At 41.9% G+C, this 22,429-nt stretch overlaps 1 protein-coding gene across 4 annotated transcripts in view; it reads right to left on the reverse strand.

Annotated features, from left to right (window-relative positions):
- Positions 1-22,429, reverse strand: part of KIT (KIT proto-oncogene, receptor tyrosine kinase) — an 81,591-nt gene that overhangs the window by 11,466 nt on the left and 47,696 nt on the right. For 2 of the 4 annotated variants that reach the window (XM_046657309.1, XM_046657308.1), the window contains exons 6-13: positions 20,747-20,936; positions 18,511-18,626; positions 5,467-5,581; positions 3,595-3,776; positions 2,036-2,142; positions 1,816-1,942; positions 1,442-1,546; positions 1,245-1,355 (exon numbers count right to left, since the gene is read on the reverse strand). In XM_046657309.1, the coding sequence (XP_046513265.1) occupies positions 1,245-1,355; positions 1,442-1,546; positions 1,816-1,942; positions 2,036-2,142; positions 3,595-3,776; positions 5,467-5,581; positions 18,511-18,626; positions 20,747-20,936 (1,053 nt within the window). Of the gene's footprint in view, positions 1-1,244; positions 1,356-1,441; positions 1,547-1,815; positions 1,943-2,035; positions 2,143-3,582; positions 3,777-5,466; positions 5,582-18,510; positions 18,627-20,746; positions 20,937-22,429 lie in introns of all 4 variants that reach the window. The other 2 variants (XM_046657307.1, XM_046657306.1) reach the window with 1 other exon arrangement.

The raw sequence follows: 22,429 nt of genomic DNA on the forward strand, positions 1-22,429 counted from the left end.
AGAGCATATAGGAAAAGGGTAGAAAGAGGTGAGACATATAGACAATCTTGCCTCCCATTAAAATACCCAAGGGTGATCAGAGTCATTAATATTCAGGTTCAATGGATGAGCCTACTTAGTTCCAATACAATCCTCTCTATTAACATTGCTTATCAAAACCTGGCATTATTTGGAGTAAAACTAACCGAGCAAGCCCCTTTTTACCTGAATTTCTGAGAGATTAGGGGCCAGGTGTGACTGCTGGTTTTACAGACAGGAGTTACGGCTTTCAACTTACGCTACTATCAACCGTCCTACATAAATCCTTTGATTTCCTTCAGTTTACAGTGGGGCTTCACGCCTCTCGGTTAACGTTATTACGGAAACGATGAGAGCGCAAACTGCGGCACAAGAGGAAAACCAACCACACGGAACAGCCCAGCTCGCTGAGACGAGACTGGAAAGCGGGTGACAACCTGAAATGAGGTGGCGTCACCTGCGTTCTGAGCACTACTAGCCGAAAATGTTTTTTGGTGTTGTGAATGCCTAAAACTGCAGCTCTGAAGGTAACAAGCAACTAATTAACTCGGGCGGAAATTTCTCACGAATGAGTCATGACGTGGTGAGGCAAAAATGTATGGGGTCTGTTTTAAGAAATTATATAAAGCTGTCAACGTGACCATGGATCTCTCCAGTTCTCAAGGAACAGCTCGTTTTACTAATCTTTGTTTCTTTAAGACCAAAATGCTTTCTGGAAACACCACAGAAATCCTTGATGGGAGGCTTGACTAATGCTTTAGAATTGGAAATTTATTTTTTACAAGAGTGAGGTGTTTGCTTCATTTGGTGTATATTTGTGAGCTGATAGGCTTAAAGGCCTATTTTTAATTATGATATGCAAATGAATATTAACCCTTTAGTGACTAAATATGATCCAGCAAAACATAAAGCTTGCAAGATAAAAAGAAAAGCTTTGGGCACAAGATGAGACATTCTCGAGATATTCAAGAGGTCAATGCTGTGGATGCAACATACGTGATAGTAACTAGGGTATGTCATGGGCTATCCCACCCCACGATGAGAAAACTAAAATATACACTCTTAAGAACAATAACTCTTGCAGGGGGGACTCTAGCAAGAGGTAACAACAACTTGGGTAAAAATCTTGCAAGGAGCTTATAATCAAGCATTGTCAAAATCATATCAAAATCTCCCCCTTCTGATAATTCGACAGGTGATAAAATGCAAGCGGGTCACTGCTTTACCTCCAACGGTGCATGCTCCGAGAAGATTCACAATATTCATGTGATTACCAAGGTAACTCAAGACTTTGAGTTCAGACATTAGGGCTTCTCGTTCCGTTAAATGAGCGCTTGCTAAAAATTAGAAACATCTTATTTTAGCAAAAAAGCAAATTTGGAAAACTGACGTTGAGTGCGCGCCGTAGCGTATAGGAACTTACGCTTGAGCATCTTCACAGCAACAGTCATGGCCGCATCCGACTTAATTAAGCCATAGGCAGTGGCCTCAACAACCTTTCCGAAGGCGCCAGCACCCAAGGTTTTCCCTGTAGAAAGGAAGACAAGGAAGTAAGTGGCAGTGATGGTGAGGGACCATTGGTGCGGTTTCAAAATCAACAAAGGAATTGAAGACAAATTTGTCTAGACATATTTCCCTAAAATATACTTTAGCTCAAAGCTATCAAAGGTGGTGAAATTTCACATAAAACACTTCTTGTTTCAGGTGGAATAAAACAAAGGAAGCTACTGGGGTTCCTAAAGTCATTGTTGTGTGTGCACAAAAGTTTACATGGAAAGCCCCCGTTTCAATACTGACCAAAACTCAGTCTGTTTCTGGGAAACTCCCATTTGTGATCATAAGGAAGTTGCGTTGGGTCTATGTACACATAATTGTTTCCATTTATCTCCTCAACAACCTTCCACTGTACTTCATACATGGGTTTCTGCGGGCGGAGAGAGGGAAAGCGACATCATCTTTCGATGGTTAATGTTTCAGGCAGTATAGCCCTCAGGGCAGAGAACAAAGAAATGGTTACCTGTAAATATTTGTAGGTAAGAACCATCACGATGATGCACATCATGCCAGCGGCGACCACGAAACCAATCAGCAAAGGCGTGAACAGAGTGTGGGGATGGATTTGCTCTAAAATGAGAGAGGAACATGGAATCACAGCCTATTAGCAGAGTAGGATCTTCACCACAATCACGGAAACCCAAGCTCACCCACCTCCCATCTTACAGCCCCTGGCAGGGTCCAAAGCCACCGGCATCTCAGCTGTGTGCCTTGGTTATTATCTGACTCTTGTTAGTCAAAGGAATTTTTAAAAATAACATCTCTAAACCAGACTACTGTGGAAGAGAAGTTGAGATTTCTATAGCATAAGAATAACTTTATGGGGCCAGCCCGGTGGCGCAGCAGTTAAGTGTGCATGTTCCGCTTCTCTGCAGCCCGGGGTTCGCCGGTTCGGATCCCAGGTGCGGACATGGCACCGCTTGGCAAGCCATGCTGTGGTAGGCGTCCCACATATAAAGTAGAGGAAGATGGGCATGGATGTTAGCTCAGGGCCAGGCTTCCTCAGCAAAAAAGAGGAGGACTGGCAGTAGTTAGCTAAGGGCTAATCTTCCTCAAAAAAAAAAAAAAAAGAATAACTTTATGCTGTTTGTCAATGAAAAGCAACATCTGAATGAACTTTGTACCTCAACAAAACTCCTGTCTTGGACAACTTTAGCCAGTTTCCTTTGCGGATGCTTTACATTTTCTTCCTTATGCTTTCCTGTATTTTCCCAGTTTTCTATATCAAGCATGAATTTCTTTTAACAACCGAGAAAAACATTTTTAATGTGTTCCTTTCATTGCCCTGTCTGAAAAAAACTATGACGAAGAACAATGTAACATTCTTCCCCTCATTACTCAAAAACTGAAAATTCACCACTTTTTGGCATTCATCTTTGCCAACTCAAGAAAACAAAACCTGAGCCCTAAAAATGTAGGTGCTCAGTTTCTTTGTCTTCTAACTTCATACCAATTCATCATTTCATCCACAAGGATCATTTCACCTACGTTAGGAGAGCTAGTCACTCATAAATCAAACTTTAAAGACGTTATAGAAAGAACTTACTAACATGACACCATAAAAGGCAGTGTTAACTCTCATATAGTGTCTGGCAATGTGTTAAAATAACTGATTTTAAATAACTGAAATTTGAAATTGAACTTGAATTTTTAAATTGCTCTGTTTCTGGTTTGAGCATAAGGTAAATATATTCCCCTATTTGATTTCTCTATCTCTTTTTAATGGAAACAATTGGAAACATACAATTTCTTTAGAGAGATATATATGTCACACGGACAGAACACACATATGTACACACACACATAAAATATATATAGTACATGGTTAAAATTACTGCATGAATTTTAACAAACTAGTACAGAACGAAACGTAGGGAGTGTGATGACAGTAGAACGCAATGCAGGTATTACCAGAAATGACATGGCCAATGATGGAATGGACTTAAAATCATGACTGACGTGGTAGGCAGTGCCTAACATCCCCTTAAATTGGATTAAAAAGAAATATACCTTTGTTGTTACCTTTAAATGCAAAGTTAAAAAAGGCCGAACTCTTGCCCACATCATTGTAAGCCCTACACTCGACCGTGCCGTTGTGCTTGAATGCACTGTAATCGATGGAGCTTTGAACCACGAGTTTTCCAAACGGTGACACGGATGAGTTTTGTATCTTCACATCCACCGGCCCCACAGGAATGGAACATCTAGGGGGAATAAAATAACAGCCCAGATTTACTCCAGGAAAATCAATCAGTGAGCCAATCCAACACCTCGGATCTGGCGTACTTTTAAAACTAAGTTAAGGGTTCAAGATTGGAACTTTCCTCTTACACGCTGATGTCAGAGAGTGATGACGAATGAGCACTTCTGTGGCCCCGTGAGCAGGGAAAGCACCGGGGAAGAGAAGGAAGAGGGAGATGAGAGTTTGGAGTGAGATGTGGGTTTGAATTCAAACCCCTAATCTGTTGACCTCTGACAAGTTATTTAAATTCTTCAAGACTCAGTTCCTACAGCTGTAAAACTGGAATGGTCGTGCCCATCTTGGAAGGTTATTGAAAGGATTAGAGAGGAATTAAGTAAGATGGCTGGCACACATCCCGGTACAAAGTAGGCCCTTATAAATAAACTAATTGCAAGAGGATGTACAAAGCATAAAAAGGAAAAGCATACAGGAGGAAAGCATTAAAGTCTCAAAAAGGACAACAACAGGGCAACCCCCCCAAAACCCCAGTAGCAAGGACCCTGCAGCTCCAGGTTCTATGGAGGGAGGTACAGGCTGTGCTTCTAGGTCGCAATGACGAACCCTGATGACCCTGTTTGAAATCACCCATACCCCTCACATGCCTAGCAGTTTTCTATTCCCTTCTCTTGCTTTGTTTCTCGCCTCAGCACTTAACACCTGTACGCATTAGTTGTTTATTTCATCTTTCGCCCATCTCCACCTATTAGCAGATAAACTCACAAAGCCAGGGTTCACATGTGTTCTGTTCACTGGACCAACGTTTAGCATCCAGTTGACACTCCAAAAATACTTGCTGAATGAATGATTGTATTACCAGAGTTGCTTCCACTGTGGGCATGCTTTCCAGGGGTCTTGAACCCTCCCTATTACTCCCTGCAGAAAACATTCCACTAAAACTCAGCTGACAACACTCCTATGGAACCTCTTCCAAGTTGTTGTGATAAAAAGGTCTATTTGATGAAAAATAAAATTTCTATTATTATCTTGACTATTCAATTGTGATGTTACACTGGGCTTTTAAACCCTGAGCATAAAATAGCTTTTGATGGATAAAAACAGCAAAGTTGACCCCATTTTCATCTTCAGGTAATGTGAAAGGACAATTTAAGGCTTAAGGGTCGCTTGTGAGGCAGAGGAAGCACATTGCCACATGCGCTCTGCTCAGAGGCCGGACACCTCATCAAGCAGAAAACCATTTGAAAACCCGCCGCTTACAAACACCACGTGTATGTTGTAATTGCACGATCATTACTTTTTGGTAACTTGGCAATTAACTTCTGAGGTAATTTTTTTCATGATAACTACAGCTGCATTTCCCACACACATTACCTCCTGTGTATAGAATGGAAATCTAATTACTCTGCCCTGGAAAATTGCTTTATCTACCTGCAGGCTGGAAATTGCACGATAAATCCAAAAAGATAACCAGCAAAATAGAGAAGTCATTCAGTAATCATTTTTCAGCAAACAAAATTAATGTCTACCAAGAAAAATATAGCAATTATGACCTCTAAAAAGCCACATGGATAGAAAAAAATAATAAGCAAAACAAAGCTTTAAAAAAAAAAAATCTGAAAACACCATTTGAAATGCAAGTGAATCGCAGTCCATCCCTTCTGCGTGTTAAGTAGGACCCAAAATAATCATCTCACCTCTGCTCAGTTCCTGGACAAAAATACCAATCTATTGTGGGCTCTGGGAATCCTGCTGCCACACACTGGAGCATGCCATTCATGAGCCTGTCACGAGTCAGGATTTCTGGTTTTGCTGCAGGAAAAGAGAAGCGGCCATACGTCAGATTGCTGGAAAACCTCATCAAGGTTCACTCCATTCTTTTAGAAAACTTAGCACCTTCTTGAGGCTGAAGAAGACCCGGAGGGAATATGTTAGTCAAAGGGGAGAATCTGAACCAGGAAGTGGAAGGTACAGGGAGGTGGATGTGAGGGGTCAAACCAGGAGAGGCTGTCAGTGAGAGCTGCCCAGCCCAGCTGGACTGTCCGCCCCGCAAATGTGGAGGTCTGTGAACTGGCTCTTCCGGGGATCTGGAGGTTGCAGGACCACCTGGCAGGGTTTCTGTTTCCAGTGAGGGGGAATCTGACAGACCGCTTCTAAATCAAGACTCTGGAATTCCAAACTGTATTAAAGGTGGAAATTTGGTTTAAAGGATTCCTGATATCGGGCTTTCAAAGTATTGTAGAGACTGGAATGGACGAAATTAGGAGTTGTTACAGGAAAAGAGAAGCCCCCCGACCTTGGAAATTTCCTCTTTTGGGGGGAGGGGTGAAGAGGTGATAGATATTAAATAGGTGAATCACCCTTTTTACAGAAAATCGAAAACCTAAGAGTAAAATATCATACGGGCTTTTAACCCCAAATTTTTATTTCAAATGCAAAACACAGACAGAAAATTAGAAGAGGAAACCAGCCCGAGAGTGTTATTCATACATATATCTAAATCTGAGTACAATCACCGAAAAAGTAAATTATATCAGCAGGAATGCTCTAATTTGACATTTCTGTGTAACTACAATAATCAACTGATATTCAATCATGGGTGCCCTAAAGCACTGCAAATTCTTGAGATTATTTCTAAAGCGGAAGGAAGATGAACTTGCGTTCAGCTGTTCTATTGGTAATCTATTTGAAGGATTCTAACCTGCTGAGAACAAGTTGGCTAAACTGTAAGCATCCGGTGGTGGGGACAGGGATGTGCTTGCCCTGTCTCCCTGGTACAGCATCGAGAGCACCAAGCCTGAGCACAGGACCACGGGAGGCCATGTGTGTGGCCGACAGACCTGAACACTGACTACAAACACCCATCAGCTCTCTGCCCTGGATCAGATCTCCTCATCTGTCAAACGGGAACAACAGTACCCACTTCACAGAGGGGTTGTGACAATTCAATGAGATGGAGCACACAAAGCACAAAGAACTAAAAATGATTCACAGAAATGAAACAAAAAATTTAAGAATTATTATTGATTCAGTTCTTCTTTTCTTGCCAGCCTAAATATTTTCTTCAATGATCTAAAAATTACTTCTTTAAGAGTGTGATAATGCGCATGTGTTTTAACCCGATGCACTGGAAATCTGACATCAATTTTGCTGCGATTGATGGGAACAATAGATGTGGTGAAAAAGACAGACTGATAGCCCAGAAGCCTAGTAAGCTTATTTCCTCAAAGGAAGGTAACACTGATAAATGACATCTTTGTGGAACAAGCTCTCAGCACCTCACCTCCTTGCAGGCAAAATGGCTTGGCAGGGAACGGAGTATCCACATGCATGGCACACCCACCTGTCACTCAACCTGGCCCTGCTGATGGGCAGGCCATTTGGCTAATACACACAAAAGAGCGACACTCCAAAGCAATCTCAAGGTAGGGGCATCCTTGAGAGTTTGGATCCCATGCCAGCTTTCACAAATAGAGCAAGAAGACGAGCGATCGTCTTGCGAAAGCATCCATCTGGCAAGTTTCATTTAATTATCATGGGCAACTGTGTGATTGGGCTGAAAAGTAGGACACAACACAAAAAAACAGTGGAACTTTAGGAGAAGGCTATTTGCTGGAGACCACAGGCGCCATACGGTGGGTCTCTCTGGACTCGATACAAGTGTCACCTCCTTTTCCGAGCCATCCTCAACTCGCCAAAGCCAAGGTGGTTGGTCTCTTCTCGCTAGCACTTAAGAGCAGCTGACACTCTTAATCAGACTCTATATTCTCAAGGGCAGGAACCACATCTTACTGACTGTCCCTCTGACTCCTTGAAGAGCCTGACCGACGGGAGACACACAGTAGGAGCTGTTGAACGATTAAGTCCTCCCCAAAGCAATAAGTGCCTCAGATTCCAAATGAATTCAACTAAAGTCACAAGAAGGGACTGGAAGAACAGCCTAATGGTCACTTTCCTGTGTAGGGGCACTATTTCCATTATTTTTGCAGTAGCAGTTATAAAATAAGAAGTATACACAAATACCTGGGTCATGTGAATTTTTTTTTAATACTGCAGTTAATGAAGAGAAGGGTCTATACACAGACAGCAAAGATAACTGGATAGGACTCAAATGGGAATCAAGTTCATAAGACAGATTTCCTTATCCCGACATTCCTTTTGTCACTCATCCTTCCTAAGGCTACATGGTGGATTTCTAGTGGAATTAAATATTAACTCAATACCAAAAGAGGCTAAAAGGATAGCTTAAGATATTAACAATGGTTATCTCTGGGTAGTAGGGTTACAAATAGTATCTATTTTTTTCTTTTGACTTGTTTTCCATTTTTTTATAATGAACATGTAGCTAATAATGAACCTATAAAACATTTTTTAATTAAAAAAGTTGGAACAGCTCAAAATTACATAATCAATTACATGTAGCTTTGGTTACAAATGCTCTACGATCCAAGCCTTCCAGCGTGACACCTGGTAGCAGTTATACAATGGCCAGGGCTGGCAAATGGTGTGTCCGGATGGCCTACTTGTTCCCTGTTTCCGTGTGCTGGTAATTAGGCAGGTTTTTAAGGTACTATCCCAGGTGGGCCATAACCTGAGGCTCAAGGAGCAGCTTTTGTCCTCTTGGGCCTGAGGTTGGCCAACCAAGCTCAGAGCGTTCACAAACTTCAATGTGCATTGGAAGCACTTTGCAAAGAGGTTAAAATGCAGATTCCTGGACCCCATTGCCAGAGACTTAGTAGGTTTAGGATATGACCCAGCAATGCACTTTGTAAAAGTACCTTCAAGGGACCCTGTCCAGGGCTGGGACTAGGGTGAGGCAAGAAAAGCATGAAGGGTGCAGAATTTAAGACACTTACCCTCAAGGTTTTGCAAATGGAGGGTTGGCACCATGAGGGAGCACCTCCTTAAATTGGCACCTGAGGTGCCTCTCTGGCCTGACCCTAATACCAGCCCCGTTCTTAACATTGGCGATGAGAGACTTCCTTCTGCAAAGGCTGAGTTACACGAGTACAGTGTGGGCTGTGCATGGCAAGTTGCACTAGGAAATGCTTAATGCATAAAGAATGAGCTAGGTATAAATCTGATTCCTAAAAACGAAAATCTGGGCTCATCTGCATTTTGTAAGTCCCTCATTGCACCATGTTAAGACATTAAGTATACATTTTGCTTTTAAAGATACATAACTCCCTGCAGTTCTCCAGGTTAAGTCTGAGCTGTGGTTTCTCAGATATTCTGCAATCAGCCGTAGACCAAATGACACCTTCCCTAATTCCTCCCAAGTTGCAGGTTTAGATAAGCCTAAGAGGTGTGTGAGTTATGTATTTCCTGTGGAGATAAAAAATAGCCTTTTCTTCTTTCAAAGCATTATGGACCTGAGTCATTCCGGTGTCTCCAACAACACTGATCAGCTTGTAGGCAGATTTCAGAGTGCTTATGACTGGACTGAGAATTTATTGCTCATGCAATTAAAAATCCTAACCATTCGCTGATTTACCCAACCGATATGTGATCTTGAAAAATACTCCTTTTCACCACCATTAGGTCCATAGGGAAGGCAAGAACAAAATGAATTTCTAAGAACACAGCCCAGATTACAAGAGCTGAGGGGGTGGGTTGGGAGGAGATATACCTGTAATGGGTGGGGAAGCATTTTTGAATACAGCTCTTCTCTCTAACCACCCCGACCAACTACTGCTATAAAATTTGCCCACACTCTGTAATAGCAGGACTAAGAACGACGACATAAGTCTCTAAATAATAAAACTAAATGAAGAGAGATCCTAAGGATGGATTTGTTTTTAGGATGGTTTAATGACCATACAGCAATGCTTTGCAGCAATTTGTCACCTATCCTGGTTTGGGAGTCTGGGTCAAATCTACATTCCTGTCATAGTACCGTTACAATAAAGGAATTTAAATCAGCTAAAATAGAAGTACTACTCAGGTTAACTTTTACTGATAAAAGGAATAGTATAGTTTTTAAAAATCTCCCAGAATAGATATTTTAAAAATAAATTTTGTCTTAGACATTCTTCAAGATAGCCAAAAACTGGCTGGGCACTTTAACAGAAATTTAAAAGATGAAACAAAACTTCAACTATAGTCTCCTGTATCCAGTTATCTTCAACAGACTGTTTATCATTTAAAAAAAAAAAAAAGTCATTCTCCTAATGAAGTAATGTTCCAAACTAGGGGGAAGCACACTTTTACCGTAAAGGGCGTGAGGGTAAATCTTTTAGGCGTTGTGGGCCATAGGGTCTCTCGTAAGTACTCAGCTCCACCCCGTACCACAAATGTAGCCAAAGACATGTAAATGAATATGCATGGCTGTGTTCCAGTAAAACTTTACTTACAGACACGAAAATCTGAATTTTTTCATGTCTCACAAAATCTTCTGATTTTTTTTCAACCATTCAAAAAAACACAAAAATTCTTGGCTTATGGGCCATTCTAAAACAGGCTGTAAGCTGAATCTGGCCCCAGGGCTATAGTTTGCCCACCCCTGTTCTAAACAGCCATCAAAAAGATCTCCCAAATCTTACGATTAAGTCAAAAAAAAAAAAAACATGATGAAACTACTTGGAGAGAGGCTTCCTCAGCCAGAATCACTGGGTTCAACTTACAGGAGCACCATGGCCGTGTGACCCAGACATGGGGCAGGTGATGTGTACCTGCCTCACAATGCAACTCTGCCTGCCGCCAAGGAGGGCAGGCATGAGATAAAATGCCATTTTTGCTATTTTTCTACTCTGTCAGAGTAGGGAACTCATTTTGCCACCTAATTCACAAGTAGAGGAGAAAGGGTATTGACACAATGCCCATGGAAAAATTATGTACCTATTCTTGGATTATTTTAAATTTCCACTAAATTAGAGGTGACCCTGCATACATTTGTAAATGAAGAGAGCCAACTTGATGTAAAAACACATGTGGCTCAACTGGAAGGGAAATTTCCATAGAGTAGAAGTTCCACAAACATAAAAGGAACTACTCTTGCTGTTTTTAGAAAAGTTAGGTCCCAAGTTCAGGGTCAGTGCTGGCAGAAGTTTACATGGTTACATATCTAAACTTCTTTCTCTTGCTTTTCCACCATACACATGAAAAAAAGGCCAGACCACGCAAATACAGTCAACAAAGGGCTTAACCATCTACACAAGTTACCTTGTTTTCGAACAGGTTCAGCATTTAATAAATCCCCAACTTAGCAACATGCTCCATCAGACCAACTGTCTTAGGAGACACGAAGGAAAAGAATAACAGGACTTGAGGGTGGGAAAAATGAGACTCTTGGTCAGAACCACATTTCCTAAATTTTCTCAGAACATGAGAGAGTCAAATTCTATTTTAAAAGTAGGTTGCCATGATATCCCTTTTTGCTTGATTTAAATGTCTATAACACTTCTCATATCCACAGAGATCCTCTTCATAAGAAGGAGCTATTAAAGTGTCACATCAAAAACAACACTCATAACTCCCCAGCAATTTAAGAACAAAAACTCATTTCAAGTTCAGGAAGAGAAAATAAAAACAGAGTTCAACCGTCAGATATCTCAAATGAACACATATTACTTATAAAAAGATTAATGTAAAAAGACAAGCAACTATTTTCACAGAGATGAGCTACCATACTAAGAAGATCTGAAAACTATTCCTGAATTCAGATCTGTCCAGCGCAGCGAATCCACGACATATGTTCAAGATGTGGGAGCATGAAAGATAACAACAGATGATAACCTTACTGACTCCCAGGCACTCAGGCAGGGTTGCTCATTTGAGAATAAACAAGATAACTATAAACTTTAAATAATCGTCTGATGGGTTTCTTTTAAAACTTAGTCACACCATTTCAGAGTCCCATCTCTCACTCCACAATGTCTCAAAATTGCATCAGACATGGGTTCAAGAAGTTATGAAATACCCATGCAAGGAGATACCAAAATGATGCCACAGAAGAGCATTTATGACATGGAAAGATGCTCACAATCCTTTCCTCGTTTAGCACCAAAAGCCAAGGTTATGAAGCAATAGGACCTCATTTTGTCCAAGAAAAAAACACCTTTTTTTAATGGTCTGGAAGTAAAGGCTATCTCTAAAATGTAAATAAACTTAAAAAGGTACAGTTAAAACTTGCTTGATATTTATTCTTGCTTATATTTTCTAGTTATTCTATCCTTCACATAACATTGTTATAATAAAAAAAATTGTTTTGGGGCCGGCCCAGTGGCACTGCGGTTAGGTTCCTACGTTCCACTTCGACGGCCTGGGTTTCACCCGTTCAGATCCTGGGTGCGGACATGGCACTGCTTGGCACACCATGCTGTGGCAGGCGTCCCACACATAAAATAGAGGAAGATGGGCATAGATGTTAGCTCAGGGCCAGTCTTCCTCAGCAAAAAGAGGAGGATTGGTGGCAGATGTTAGCTCAGGGCTAATCTTCCTCAAAACAAAAATTGTTTTAATTTAAAAATACATGTACACAAATGTTTGCACAAACCAAGCTACTGTGGTTACTGTCGTAGCCTTACAGCAAACTCTCAAAAGTAAGTAAATAAATAAAAAAGGAGTTCTATTCAGCACCAGCTTTATTTAATGTTTAAGGATTCCAGTAATTTAACAACCATAGAAGTAGGGCTATTAGAGTCCACTTAATAGGAAAAAAACACCATCACTAAAAAGCGAAGTCTCTCAAGCAAAACTCAACAGACAAGTGGGCTAGCAGTTAGTCTTAACATTCTTAGCCTCTAACACAAGAACGGTTTGGACACCCAAGTGTTTGGAAGGAAGGTGCCTATAACCTTCAAAAAACAAAAATAGAATGGCTAACAGGTTAACAGGTAGGAAAACGCTTCCAACCTTCCCAAAACTCTAAGTTCTAGTAACTTCACTCTCATTTCATGAGGATCTTAAAAGCCCCCAAACTGAGAAGTCCTTGAAGGCAAGCCCACCATTACTATTGTGCCCTGGGTAAAGGTCCTGGAGACTTCCAGCCAGGTGGGTGACCCAGACGGCTGGCAGGCAGTCTGTCCAAAGTCAGCCATCTACACTGCCGGCTTGACAGGTATACCTTCACCTTTGGCAAATGTCAGGCGGACCATGTCCTTTATTTGTAGGGTGTTGCTACTCCCAAAAAGAAGGATTGTTGAGCCATGCGTAACTGGATTTCACTTTGGAACCAAAAAATACATAAAGGGTGGCCCAGATTTCACAAATGTGGTCAAGGGAAACTTTCTCATCAAGAGGCCTCATTCTGGGTGATTTATTACTTTGACTGATTTGGGTATACTGTATGATCTATAAATAATCACTCACACCAGACAGGATGTTAATTACATGATGCAGTGATTTAGAAATAATACATTATTTAGCATTTCCTTAAATTGTTTCAACCCCTTGTTAACACTCTACAGTAAATGGAGTGAAATTTGTGACTTTTGAGAGTTAATTTGGTGCAGTTCAGCAGTCATCTGGAGACCCAATCTAGCTTAACATTACCTGTGCTCCATGAAAGCCAACGAGACAAGAGGAGCCCTTTTGTTCTCTATACCTTACTTGTCCTGCTACCACCACCTGACAGGACTCTCACTCAACTGGCAGGTTTGTCATTAAGGACAGACCTTTAAGATGGGAAAGAGATCTACTTATGGCTCCTAGATATCATTTGCCACAAATTTTAGATTTGTAATACTGATCTAGAAATGCTACCGGATAAGGTTTAAAAAGGGTACAACACTTTCAGCTGTAAGATGAATAAGGATATAATCGAACATAAAACATGGTGAGGATAGTTGATAACACTGCATTGTATAATTGAAATTTGCTAAGAGAGTAGAACTTGAACGCTCTCACCAAAACAAAACAAAACAAAATGGGTAAATACAAAAGGTGATGGACGTGTTAATTAACACAATGTATACATATATCAAACGATCACATTGTACACTTTAAAGATCTTACAATTTCATTTGTCAATTATATCTCAATAAAGCTAAAAAAAAAAAGTTCTTAAAATCTTTCCAGAGGTTTGAAAAACAAGTGATTTATCATATCAATCATAATTTCTTTGCACAATTTTGTAAATTATTTCAGGATTCACATGAGACAGTTGAAAATACAAGCCAAAATAAACATAAAATATTTATATTACTGATTAACATTTAAGTCCACCAAAATGTTTGAAATTTATTCAAGAAATACTGAGAGGGAAAAGAGACAAGTGAATAAATTAAGGTTAAAATACACATTTGTCCTTTTAGTTGTCCTGGATTTGGTAAAAAAAAACTTCACTGTGTGACATTTATCATAATCAAAGAGACCATAGGTTTCCAAGCAAAAATCGCAAGCTACCTAAAGAATCTGGGTGGTGTCACTTTTTCTAACACGTAGAGGAACTCTGGAAAGAGTAGTGCCTATTAAAGCACTTTGGGAGAGTTTGATAGTTCTTAGAACTTTATTTTTCTCCCAATTTTAATCTGCAAGGAAAACAAATGGGCATTTTCCCCAAATGACATTAAACTTTTTCTAACTAAGAATATGATCTCTGTATACAACTTCAGTAAGCAATGCAAGTTCAATGCAAAGAATCACTGGCTTGTTTTGTTTTGGTTTTGGTTTGTTTGTTTTTAAAGATTGGTTTTTAAAGATTTTAAAGATGAGCTAACAACTATTGCCAATCTTTTTTTTCTTTTTCCTCTTCTTCTCTCCAAGTCCCCCCAGCACATAGTTGTATATTTTAGTTGTGGGTCCTGCTAGTTGTGGCATGTGGGACACCGCCTCAGCACAGCCTGACGAGCGGCGACATGTCTGCGCCCAGGATGCGAACCCGCGAAACCCTGGGCTGCCCAAAGCGGAGTGCACGAACTTAACCACTCGGCCACGGGGCCGGCCGTTTTGTCTTTTAATGAAAATCCCCATCAGTTTCCGCTGGAGGTCGTGCTGAAAAATGGCAAACATATGACTCTTGGCCATTATAAACCACCTTTAATGTCACTGAGCCAACTTTACAGACCCATGTAAATTATGCCTCAGTTAGAGAAATAAAAACAGTATTAAACATTTTCAAGCTTTACATGTTACATATTTTCCTCTTAACACAAACTGGCAGGACATGATTTTTTCTAAACCGCCCACATAAACAATCTAAACACACACACACACACACACACACCTCTCTCCCACTATATTCAAATCTATATGTAGAATTTTCAAAACAAATGGATTTTTCTGCCACCAAACATTTAACCATTCAAAATCAAGGATTTTCATGAGCATTTCTCATGAATCTATTAAGCAATTATGCATCAATGTTACTGAGTAAAAGTACCCTGAACTTCTGCCCTTATTCTTTGCCTTTATTATTCTGATTTTTATTAATTCTAATTTTTGCAGAGTGTAATTTCTTTCATCCTTGGGGCTACGCTCATTTACAGAATACTATACAGTAGATCCACATATACATTTGGCTCAGCTAAAACATTACATCAAAATGGACACAACTGCTCCAATTTTAAATTTTAAAACTATTTTTAGCTTTTGATTTTAAAATTTAACTTAAAAAAATTTTGCCCCATAATAGTATTCACTAGAATTGTTTTTCAATCCAAAAAGGAAAAAAAAAATCAACAAAGAAATTAGCTAACTATACATATCCATGAAGAGCAACTGGGGCATATTTCACAAGAGGCAAATGTTTTAAGTTTCACATAAAAATGCTACCTGTCAAAGCATTTGGAGATCAAGAAATCCAACCTGTTAGGTAAGTGAAATAAATGCCTTTAGTCAGTTTCGTGTTTGTAACACACTGACATCAATGAAAAGACTTCCTGAAGAGCTTAACCCAAGAGGTCACAGAACAAACATGCTACCCTCATCTGTTCACTCAGTGCACCAAGCAGGAGCTCAGTAAATGCTGTGGGGGGATCTGTGACCCAGGCCCCAGAATACAGAAAAGGCCTCCTGTACTAACAGGGAATCCAAGAAAGGATCGTCTGGGAAGGTTGATGCCATTTCCTATCTAGTTTCAAACAGGCACGAGTTCACCAGCAGAACTGATTAATACTGATCCTGCCACATGGTAAATTAGCCTGGCAAGTAAAACGGTAGGAACCCTGTCACCCAGAGAAAAGTAAGGATGACTTCGGCGACATCTTTCTAAGGTCAATGACTCACAACTAGCAGACCATACACTGGCAAATGAAAGCATGAAAAAGGGGAAAAGAAACAGATCTTAATGCCTCCTTGCCCTTGAAGCCAGGGAAAGAGAGAGATAAACAGCATTTAATTTAATAAAATCCCCAACACTGAGCTTCTCAAAGCAAGGTCTGCGGAGTAGGCCACGTCCACAATCTGCTGTTACTGGACCACACGAGGGAAGCACAGAAACTGAGAACAAGAGTTGAGAAGGAGCAATTTGACAGGGTAATTTTTGTATCTGTTGAATTTAATAATAAAAAAAATATGATCTCGTATTTTGTATATCTTTTCTTTTTTGCTTTACTTTTCTAGTAATTGGTTCTTACTGTATTTTATAGGAAGTATTGATCCAGAATGAATTCAAAATTTTAAAAAAAATGTCTTTGACCACAGATAGTTTAAGAAGCACCATATGAGAGCATCAAGTTTTGTTTTCTTTTTTTGAGGAAGATTAGCCCTGAGCTAACATCCGCTGCCAATCCTCCTCTTTTTGCTAAGGAAGACTGGCCCTGAGCTCAGATCTGTGCCCATCTTCCTCTACTTTATGTGTGGGACGCCTACCACAGCATGGCTTGCCACGCGGTGCCATATCCGCACCTGGGATCCAAACCGGCGAACCCCAGGCCGCCAAAGCGGAACGTGCGAACTTAACTGCTGTCCCACCAGGCCGGCCCCCAAAATAAAGTTTTGTACGGACAGTATGCATATTATGCTCACATGGATATGGATTTATCTGCAATCATCTCGTAAATTACTTGAATATTAAAATTTTTCAGAAGCAGGTAATTTTGCCCATTTGTAATGCACTAATAAGCTGCTCCAATTAACATCTGAATTAATCTAGAGATATTTGAATTGTGGGCCAATGAGACACCGTATAATCAAAACTGTTCCAAGGAGCTGAGATATTAATGAACATGATACCCTTGGAAAGGAGAGTTCTGTGGTCAAACAAGCTTGGGACAAGCCCTCCACAGCCCCCTCCAGGGGAGGCATAATACACATCAGCACAGCGAGCGCCTTGAGAAGGTCGGTCGGTTAGAAAAGAGTTTAATGGCACAGATGTGACCCTCTTTATCTAAACACATATCCTGTTCAGGAAACACAATTTTGGAAATGCTGGTATAGTCAAAAGACTCCAGGTTAGTAACCAAAAACCTGTCCTGAGTATCACTTACTAGCTGTTTCTCGTCTTCACTGGTCCGTGGATCCCACTGCCCAGCCCACTACACCACTGAGCTGCAGCATCAAGGACATAATGATGTGAAATCACTTCATGTAGCAAGTAGTAAGCTCCTTGTGGACAAGGGACTGGCTGCCGTCCTGCAGCCCAACACATGTGAAGTACCCAGCAGTTACTAAGCCGTCCTCTAGGCAATGTTCCAGGTTGTCTCCTCGGCCCCCACACACCCAGCGTGGCTAATTCCAATGGTCATTTTGTGGGAATCCTACAAATCCCAAAATGGGGAATCCCATTTTGTGGGAATCCCAAGGATTCTGTCTTTGGAGGCCTCCCATGCTCTGGTGCCCCGGCTGGTGTGCTGCGGTAGGCATCTGCCGCCCTTCCTTGGAAATGCAGATTGGCACCATGGGAGAGCCAGGAGGAAGCTGCGCACTTGGCAAAAGTCCCAGTGGGTGAGTATGCGCCCTTGGCCTCAACCTCTGTGCAGACATTTCTCCAAGGCGCTGTGGGGGTGCAGGCCACAGCAGGGCAGGACTCAGGTGTTCACGGCCATCCCCCACCCTAAACCGCCCGCTCCCTTCTCCCATTGCACCCACAGGGTATGCAGTAGGGACCCTCTGAGCTGGGTCAACATTGCATTCATCTTAGTGGGAGAACAATCTGAACACAAATAATCTCACAATCTCCAAAGAGACAGCCCTGTAACAAAGAAATCATGTCAGGGCTTGATAGTGTCTCCTTCCACCTGACACCGTAATCCAGCTCCTAGTCAACCTCTGGCTCCCCATTTCAACAATCAACAAGAACACATTTTCCGGGGCCAGCCCGGTGGCAAAGATTAAGTTCGCACATTCCACTTCTTGGCGGCCCGGGGTTCACCAGTTCGGATCCCAGGTGTGGACATGGCACCACTTGGCAAGCTGTGCTGTGGTAGGCGTCCCACATATAAAGTAGAGGAAAATGGGCACAGATGTTAGCTCAGGGCCAGGCTTCCTCAGCAAAAAGAGGAGGACTGGCAGTAGTTAGCTCAGCGCCATCTTCCTCAAAAAAAAAATACAAAAAGAATACATTTTCCCTCAAACCACTGTTGTTTTTAGCTTCTGTGGCTCCTCTGTTTACTTCAAAGGTAGCACCCAGAATGTGAGCGACGTCTACAAGGTCACGTGGTCAGTGCAATGTAGGACAAGGAACTGGTTTTCATACACATTCTTCCAACCACCAAACCACGGGGTCTTTGTTAAGGTCAGAATTATCATGAAACATTATTTACATAGTACACAATGAGCTCAGTTCGGCAGCTGTTACAAACACCAGCCACAACTTAAAATAATAAAAAACAAGATGATAAGGAGCCAGTCGTTTTACTCACTGTTCACGTAAACATTAAATGTCACGGAAGAATCGACATCAGAATTGGACACTAGAAACGTGTAAGTGCCTCCTTCGGTGCCTTTTAATCTAGTCAGATGAAGTTCGCTCACATATCTACAAAGAAAGATGATAAATTAGTCACCCCTAGATGGCCTGCCTCAGAGGATGTGCCTTTGTCACAGCTCCCCTCTGGAAATACATGTCTGGTTAGGAAAAATGACTCATGTAATGCAGTAGTAACAAGATCCACATTCACAAACAACAAATACAAACACACACACACATACTTAATTTGGGACAAATGCCTGTCATGTGAGAATACACAGTGAGGAAAGGCTTTCTCAGCATGAAGGCAACCTCACAGAGACTGCAGCCTCTCCTTCCTCCCGTGCTGTCCTCATGGCCCTGTCCTCTGCCCAAGGTCCTTTGTTCAACTGCCCTCTCACCAGTGTCCTGAACTTGCCTGCCTGCAAAACCCCAGACTGGCAGGCAGCTGCATGCAGGCTGTCTCCATACAGACAGCGCAGGGCCCGAGCAGCAAGGGTCAATTTTGTTGCCCTTGCCCTCCTTCTTGCAACCCCACAATCTCCCGGTTTCCCTCCGCCCTCTGTTACTTCTTCCTAGGGTCCTTTGCAGTATTTGCTATTCAAGCTTCTATTTCACTGTCGGGCAGCCAGATACGGCTGTGCAGACTGAGCAGAGTTAACGATAAGGGCTCCAGCGTGGATGGAGTGCCCTTGACCCACACGGGCTACACAACCGACTGGACGTATGCAGTGGCTTGTTCAGACTTTCTTCACACCGCACACGCTCCTGGCCAGGGCAATCCACTCTCACACTGAACTACCTGCTGTTTGCTCACAACTTTTGAGTCTCTATCTCTAGGCCAGACTCCTCTGTGCTACGCCTCCTGTACAGAGCTATCTTCATGCCCATCCCTGCTGCTATGGGGGCAGCTAATAAGGACTCACACCTGCAACCTTCTCCCACGTTTGCCCTTGGCTGCTTAGACCCACATGGAAGTTGACTGCCCACCAGGTTTACAGCCAATGAGTGACTGACAATGGGAAGGGAGACATGCCCAGCTCCAGAGTGCCCTTGAGATCAAATCCTTTCTTTCTTCCTTTCCCCTCCCCACCTTGCTCCTCCATGCCCGGGCAGGGCTCTTTCTCCCTTAATGAAGCCCTTGCCAGAGAATCCTTGTATCAGGCTCTGCTTCTAGGGAAGCTGACTTAGGATACTTCCTACCTCAACATCACTAGAGATCCCACGGTCAACCTCCAATTCAACAAACCCCAAGCTGAACTGTCTCCCCCTCCTCCTCCTCCTTGAAGGGTATCTCCTCTCACCGTCCAACCTGGCTGACGGCCTCAGACTCCCAAGGGACATCTTCAGCTCCTTCCTTCTCTCTCCTACCCCTTCAATCACTGAATCTTGTTAAAGAGGTAGCCTGGACACCCCCCAAATCATCTTCTTCCCTCCAACCCTTAGACCTTGGCCCAGAACACCAATATCTCTCACCCACATTCTTGTAACGGCCAACAGCTGCTGACTGGAAAAAACTACAAACTCTCTAGGCATCGACTTCTTATTAGTCATCTGATCTCGGTCAAATTACTTAACTCATCTGGGCCTTAGTTTCCTCTTCTATACAAACGAGGGAATTAAGAGTTCCCACTCATAGGGTTGTGAGGACTAAACTTATCAAGTTAATAGACATAAGGTACGGGGAACAGCGCAGGACAGAAAAAAGCACACACAGCTTTCATAACATGTTACTATTGCTACTATTTTTATGACAAATGTTTTGAGGATCAAATGAGAGACCTGATGAAAAAGAACTCAAGTTCACTGCCTGGCCCAAAGCTACTTAATGATTCTGAGTTTTCCTAAAGTTTTAAGGAAACGATTGAAGGCACTCACTCTTCTCTTTCTCTGAAGAGAATTATTTAATGTGCCCCTAGTATATGCCAGTCACTGCTGTGACATATCCTCAGAACTCTGGGGAAGAACTATCCCCCATTTTACAAATGAAAAAAACTGAGGCACAGACTTTTCATGTGCGCTAAATACACAGCAAAATGAAATACGGGATGGAGACTCAGGAAGCAGCCCCAAACTCCCTTCCATAGCAGGTGTCCTCTCATACATTTACGGGTCACACGGTAGGATCTGGTAAGCCAAGTGGAAGCGGGGGGAAACGTGTAAGGTCCAGTGCCGGGCCCTCTTCTTACCTGATATTACTTTCGTTCTCAGACTTGGGATAATCTTCCCACTTATCAGCGGAGGTCCTGTTCATATATATCCACTGCTGGTGTTCAGGTTTGGGGTAGGCTTCATATTCAACAATCAGATCTACATTCTCTCCATCGTTCACAAATACGGTAGTATTCATCATAGGGAAGACATTAATGAACCCTTTATCTAATCATAACAGAGTCAAACAGAAAGAAACTGTTATCCACAACTACCCGACAAAAAACACAACTTCATCTTTGGATTGCAAAGATAATTGACAGGTTTCCAGTATTAATTGACCGTAGCAAGTAAGAGAACGTTAACTCGCCGTTTCACACTTTATTTTGCTCTTGCAGAATCACTGTCACAAAGTGAGAAAGGACACACAGTTGGAATGTTTATTCTCCCACCTCAGTCTCATAAGCAGCTCTCTTAAAGATCTATCACCATCTTGTAGGTCTTCTAGAACTGCTAGCCTTGATGTTTATTAGGTTAAAAAGTATTCAAACTAAAGAGTTAGCCTATACCCAGACCCAGGATAATTGTATGTGTGATAAGAAGCTGTCATAAATCAAGAAGAGAAAGAGACCTCTAATGTTCAATTAAAAAGTTGAAAAACTGTCATTTAGTATTGGAAGAAAAATAAACTTACATCTTCTCATCACATCATCTGTCACAGATGGATCAAAGATAGCATTTTAACAATCAAACTGGGTTTGTTTTTTTTTTTTGAGGAAGATTAGCCCTGAGCTAACTGCTGCCAATCCTCCTCTTTTTGCTGAGGAAGACTGGCCCTGAGCTAACATCTGTGCCCCTCTTCCTCCACTTTTTATATATGGGACGCCTGCCACAGCATGGCTTGCCAAGCGGCACCATGTCCGCACCTGGGATCCGAACCGGTGAATCTCGGGCTGCCGAAGCGGAACGTGCGAACTTAACCCCGGCGCCGCTGGGCCGGCCCCTCAAACTGTATTTTTAAGTAAACAACAGAATTGACTCCTATCAAACTTCTACAGAGGGGGCAGTTTTCTGGGCTGTTTAGAAGCAACAGAAGAAAAAAGTTATAAAAGACAAATCGGAATATATAAACATTTAAAAATGTCTATATAGTAAAATTAACCGAGGTAATAGGAAAAAGAGGACATGAAACTATAGAAGAAAAAATATTTAAACTAGTAACTAAAATAAGGCATCACATTTCACTTATTAAAAATAGCAAAACTTCAATAAAGCTGTTAAAAAATAAAGTATATCCATCCTATGGAAAAACAATACCGATTTGAAATAAATGCAATAGTTTTGCAAGTGTGGTAAAAGTAGCACACTGAGTGTGACACATTAGAAAGTGGCACAGCTCTTTTAGAAAGCATTTAGCAGGGCTGGCTAAATGGTTAAGTTTACGTGCTCCGCTTCAGTGGTCCAGGTTGACGGGTTTGGATCCCGGGTGCAGACTGCCATGCTGCGGCAGTGGCCCACATATAAAATAGAGGAAGACTGGTACAGATGTTAGTGGAGGGCAAATCTTCTTTAAGCAAAACAGAGGAAGATTGGGGCTGGCCCGGTGGCGCAGCAGTTAAGTTTGCACGTTCCACTTTGGTGGCCGGGGGGTCGCCAGTTCGGATCCCAGGTGCAGACCTATGCACTGCTTGGCACACCATGCTGTGGCAGGCATCTCAAAT

Source organism: Equus quagga, chromosome 3 (assembly GCF_021613505.1).
Source record: "Equus quagga isolate Etosha38 chromosome 3, UCLA_HA_Equagga_1.0, whole genome shotgun sequence".
Classification (NCBI taxonomy): domain Eukaryota; kingdom Metazoa; phylum Chordata; class Mammalia; order Perissodactyla; family Equidae; genus Equus; species Equus quagga.